Source organism: Lipophrys pholis (genome assembly GCF_963383615.2).
Source record: "Lipophrys pholis genome assembly, chromosome: 21".
Classification (NCBI taxonomy): domain Eukaryota; kingdom Metazoa; phylum Chordata; class Actinopteri; order Blenniiformes; family Blenniidae; genus Lipophrys; species Lipophrys pholis.
Genome location: NC_137649.1, coordinates 12,615,120 through 12,621,119, shown reverse-complemented (window position 1 = coordinate 12,621,119; position 6,000 = coordinate 12,615,120). Strand labels below are relative to the sequence as shown.

General features: G+C 42.1%; 1 protein-coding gene across 1 annotated transcript in view; it reads left to right on the top strand.

The window, feature by feature from the left end:
• The window catches only part of ryr3 (ryanodine receptor 3), a gene marked incomplete at its 5' end in the record, with an annotated part of 114,051 nt that continues 108,051 nt past the window's right edge, over positions 1-6,000 (top strand). Inside the window, one exon of the mRNA XM_080490899.1 lies at positions 1-48. Coding sequence (XP_080347025.1) covers positions 1-48 — 48 coding nt within the window. The remainder of the gene's footprint in view (positions 49-6,000) is intronic.

Here is a 6,000-nt window from a genome sequence, read left to right as displayed (position 1 = left end):
ATGGCTGAGGGCGGAGAAGGGGAAGATGAGATCCAGTTCTTGAGAACTGTAAGTAAAGAGAATTTCCCCGGCGGGGACAGACTGAACCGTCTCCCTCCCTCCCTCCTTCCACTCACCTCCCCCACTTACCGGACGACTCGTCAATTAAGCGAATCAAGTTGGATTATTGAGCAAGTTTTTTTTTGTTTTTTTTTGTTTGTTTGTTTTATGCCGGTGGTTAGTGTTGCTCTCGTGTGCTCACCGGTTGTGGAAGTTGCCGCAGGTTGCAGGTTGCTGCGCACCTGTCGACAGGACTCCTGATGAGGGGGGGGATGTGAATGAAAACCCTCAGTCTGCAGGTGCAAGGGCACAAACACCGCTGTCATTCTTTTATTCCCCCCATCCTGTTCCGTTTGTGCGTTAGGATCCGGAAAGATTTCCTCTCACCGTCGTGCTGTATTCAGATATTTTACTTTTTATGGCTCTTCTTCTTTTTTATTTTTTCCTCTCGCCTCCTCAGGGGGAAGAGTTTGAATAAGTTGCGCTCACACGCAAGCGATGACTATTTTAGTTGTTTGACGCAGATTGCTTACGGTGTCCCTGCTCTGTGCGGTTGGGCACAGCAGTTATGCTTGTAAATGATATGACAGCTTGTATGTTGGTGTGGTGGGAATGTCTATTGCGGTAGCCAGAGAATATTCTCATTCTGTGTGGCCTCCTGCAGCTTTGGGCATGAAAAGCAATAACCACTCACTACAGAGGACCACCTGGTTAATGTCACACAGCTACCCCCTTAATATGACTTTTATTTCCTCTCTCAGACATACATGAGTAGCTTTTATTGAGCTTTAAATCTGGAGACGGAACCTGCATGCATAGTTTCCTTTTACATAGCAAGTGTTTGCGTTTGGCTTTTATTTTAGTGCTTGTATGAAGACTGTTCGGATATACGGGAGACACCCCACTGAGCTGCATGAGATTTATGAAACAGCTTTTCCTATCCTCTGCTCCATTTGGTTTCACTGACACTTAAATTAGATTGAAATATGTTGTTTAAATTGATGGAGTACATATCTCTCCCAATCAGGTGTAGGAAAATGCTGTGATGTAGAAAAATGATTTTGTTTTATTATAGTGTAAACGACATAAAACCCTCCAGCCAGCTGCTTGAACTGTGTAATTTATACCACAGCTCGTCTGCATTATTCCTTATCAAAGTTGGTGAATTATTCCAAACAATATAGAAAATGCAGGAAAACATCAATCGACACCTGTTACAATTGGAGACAGCAAAATTAAGCTGATAGATATTCATGTTAATTGAAAAAAATAAAAAGGTTGCTTAGTCAGTGAATACTATGTAAAAACTGGGGTCTCACCAAGAATTCAATTTAACCTTTCTGTAACATAATACCTAGTAAGAGACAATAAGTGGTAATAACCAAAAGTGAAACTGGCCAAACTGTTCAAATGTTTCATTCAGTCCTGCCACGTCCATTCATCCTTCTTTCACTTGCCAGAGCCAAGGGCAGAGTACACCCTGAAAACATAGGCAGACTCTCACACACACCCGCACATACTGGCAATTTAAAGTCACCAGTTAAAGCATGTTTTTGGACTGTGGGAGGAATCGCGAGTATCTGGAGAAAACCCAGGGAAGCGCATGCAATCTGTTCCGAGAAAGGCCGTTCAGGCTCACCTCAGCCTTGAACCAGGAACCTTCTTCTGTGAGAAGAAAGCGCTTTCCACTGTACCGTTGTGCAGTGGTAAGCGCTTTCTTCTCACAGAAGAAGAAAGCGCTTACCAGTGTACCGTTGTGCAACCATGGTGTTGTGCCCTCAAGATTCTAGATTCCCACAATGCAATTTGATAACATCTCTTATTAGACGCTCCTTGGCGAGGAAACGCCCGCCTTAACTAAACAGTCAAGAATCAAATTGTTGCAGGGAAAGCTCAGATGATGCTGTGATTTCTCTTCTTAATGGATTTTTATGGTTCGAACACAAAAATTACAGAAGTGCCCTCGACAGGCCTCAAAACCTCTGAAGGGTTGAATTTCACTGAGTTGGGGAGCGACCTCTTCCCGTTAACGCTCAGTGTGGTTCGTGGCTTTGAGATGTTGACAAATAGGTTGTTGTTAATCTATACGTAAGCTGGCCCCGGAGGCCTGGCTGGTTGTTAAAAGCAGCAGGCAGGCCCTTGTACTTAACAGCTCCTACTATTTGTGATGCCAGTGATATGCTGACCCATGCCTCTCGGATTCAACTGTCACAATGGCATCCTAGTTATCTGATGACAACAGCGATTTCAGAGGGGGGGGGGCTTCCCCTGAGGTCCACCGAGCCTTGTTATCAAACCTCTGTGGTGAGAGAAACGTGCCCTTGCGGGAAGCCCTGAAGTTAGTTCGCTAATTGAAACGCACCCTATTACAAACTGTCAGATATTTCTCAATAAGCCTTTGTGTCTTCTGCAGAGGTTGTGGTCCAGCTGAAGTGATAAAACAGCAGCTGTGGTGTTGCTTTGGATTAGATTTTAGGAGGAAAAATCCACACAAGACCAAATGTGCTAGAATATGTGCATGAACATCGGTGATGAATGTTACAGGCTCGAATGTGCAAAGTATCCTGCTCCTGGATTAATGCCGTGGAAGCGTTGACTGGTTTGGACACTATGATCCAGTTTCAGCGTGGACAATCTGTTGAAGTGTAACGCCAGGAAAACTGTCAGCAATGAGAGAAGACACCCATCTCTTCTGTAACTTTATAACAGTACACTGAAGGGCTTTTGTAATAGCAGGAAAAAAGCCTAAATATATCAACCTGAAGTTGTGAATTGATAGGTTTACTTATTTTTGTATTATTTTTTTTTTAAGTAATCGAAATATACGTTTACGCTTAATTTATTGCTGAATGACAAAGTTTTGTGACATCTGCGCAGTTATAACGCTCGTCTAGAAATAAAAAGCTTTTTCGTGTATTTGTTTGAGTTCAAAGTTGTGCAAGACGAAACCAAATTGTAAATGTCTCTGTCGTATGAAAGCCGATAGTTGGACAGGTATTGGGCTCAGTTTGTTCGTTACTCTGTGAAAGTGGAGGTTTTCTCTTTAGAAAGACTGCAAACCAACGTGAGCTGACTTCAGGTGAGCTGCTGTTGCACCTTTTCAAACCAGGTGAACGAAAGCTCACTGTCCAGCAGGAGCACCTCAGGGCTTATTTGGAGTTTATGTTGTTCTGGAAGCCTCCTGCATACCAACCCAGAGACTTGGAGGGTTTAAATTTAGCCTTTTTAAAGATGATGCTTCCACAGCACATACAGCTCTGCTGGCCTGGCACTAAACAACACCCGGGGCAGTGCCTCAGCAGGGCTGCACAAGACCAGTGACACTTTAACACCCTTTTTATAAGGATAAAGTAGCATTTAGAAACTACATACTTGATACCACATGGTAATATACAACCCTTTATGGTGACTAATATGTCAAAGTAATGGACTGTGTCGTCGTAGGGTTTCGCCTAGGATTGAAAATATCCCAATTAAGATCTAAATCATATACAGAGCAGATTTTTGGAATGTATTGTAAAATCAAAGTGCATGTGGGTGGTTTTGCCAATCCAACCAATTTGTGTCACTTTTTCATGCTTTCTTGCACATAATATGGCATAGATGTTTCTTTTTTCTTTTTTTTTTTTTAGTTTCAGGAAAAATCGATGTGGCATGATTTTTATTTAGGTTCTATTTACATTGTTGCAGTAATAACTTTAGTTACATGTTTTATTTTCAGAGTTGACACGGCATGATTAGATGTCAAACCTAACTTGATATAAAGAATTTCCCTTTTGGATTAACAAAGTCTTTTCAGGGTAATGACACTAACCCTAACCCACATATGAGGAAAAGATTAACACAATAGTATAGATTGACTAACCTAAAAGGTTAATAAGGTTCACTTATGGCACTTTTCTCTTGTCTGAGGAATTGTTTCATGATGATAGTGTGCACCATTCATTCTGTTGCGTCAGGTGCTGCCCTTGTGAAGTTCTCCACCCAAATTGGATGTGGGTGTTGTCCTCCGTCCTCAGGTGAACCTGTTTCACTTTGATCGAGATTGAATGAGAAGGATTTCCTCCGTATTGATTGAGCAGGCAGTGCATGGCAGAGCAACAAGCTGGGGGCTCTCTGGCAGCTCCGACTCTCTTTAGTCATCAGTAGTGAAGGACGGCGAGCGGCTGCAATCCCTGCCATTTACACAACCTTGACGTGACGCTGGGATGGCTTACCGTTATCCCTCCCCAGCGGGTTTCATTGATGCTCGAGAGATCAGGGGCATGACCGTGGTGGCCCTTGTTAATCGTATTCAAGAGTAATAGATAACACAAAATGATATATGATGTTGGATATCATAAAAAAAAAAGAAATCCCCTCATCATTCATTGCTTTGTTGTCTTCTAAGGAGATGAATTCCTCATCTTCGCAGTATTCTGTCTCCTGCTGTCAAGACGGTCGAGACAGCTTATGTAACACCCCATAAAACATGAAGGAGGTAGGACAAGGCTCCCGTCTTTGCAGCCAGTGTGAGGTCTTTAGTTGTGCTTTCACCTGCAGGCCCGATGTCGTTCATCATGAAAATTACGCTGCATACAAATGTGGACGAATTTAACTATAAAACAGTTCCTAGTTTACTATCGTCCTACTTTTTCATAAAATGTTTTCAACTTCAGCCCTTTGCTGTGGCCTGTTATTGCTGTTTAGCAAGTCATATGGCTCTAATGGATTCAATTGGCAAAGTTATGTAATCACAAAAAATACTTAGTTGAAATCATTTGCTCCCAGAGAACACGTACAACAATATAATTTCATGCTGCATTAGATATTATGCCCTAACGGTGATACAGATGTTACTGCTGTCTTGAATACACTCATCAGTTTCAGCAGGGATCTTTGTGCAGTGAGTTGTAAGCCGCGGCGGTCCGGGCAGACTCAGTAGTTGCATCTCAGCAGGAGCAGCAGGAGCAACATCAGCAGCAGCGTGAGTGGACTCTCAACCCAAATAATTACCTTCATTAATCAACTGAGGACAGAAAAAGGTGCCGCCATTGAGCCTCTTAGCAATTTCAGTGTCCCTAAGGTCATTTTGAAGCATGCTGTTGTTAAATGAAAATGAACAGTTTATTGTCACGTCTTTGGCCATAATTGTTTTTTTTCCCCCTCTTCAGACAGTTGGCTTTGTTCATTCCTTTTGTTCAGAACCTTTAAAAGCACTCCTGTATTTTTCAGTATTTCTTCAATCAGCTTCTTGTAGGCAGCAATATGACCCTACAATGGCTCTCGGTTGAGATGGAAGACTGTTTTCATACGAGTATTTTGTTTTAGTCTTCACTCTGGCCTTATGAGAAAGTTCAACAAAAAGTTGAGTTGCCTCTGTGCGCCAGAGTTCAGATACCATTAGAAAGTGGCTTTATTTCCATAAGGAAAATGCGACGTTTGTAAAGAACATGCATTTGGGACGAGCAGAGGAGCTCACTGTGTAGATTGTACATTTTAAAAATTTGCCAAATTGTCTGTGCCTAACAGCTGTTCTTTGCTGTTGCTATTGACTCATGTTTTGAACATCTGGTGAACCCAGGTGCATTGTGCACTGATTATTACATTTTTTTTTTTTTTTTGCTGTTTTATCAATGTGGAATATTTAAAACCTACATGTTTCGCCACATGTGTTGCAACAGCAAACACTGCAACAATAAAACTGGCAGGATTGTTTTTTTTTTTGTTGTTTTTTACAGATGCTGTAGCAAACTTATTGCCTAATGGCCTCTCTAGGGTCCACACCAACAACATAATCTCTCCTGATAAATTTATGTGCATTATTTATTCTCTTTCTCTTTTTGTCCTCTGTGTTATTTAGAATTATACCATGAGAGGGCCACACAGTGGTATCATGGTCGGCAGCATGGCGTCCCATTGAGGTGACAGCACCTTGCATGGCCGCTGCCTCCATTGGTGTGTCTATCAGTGAAGTCTATT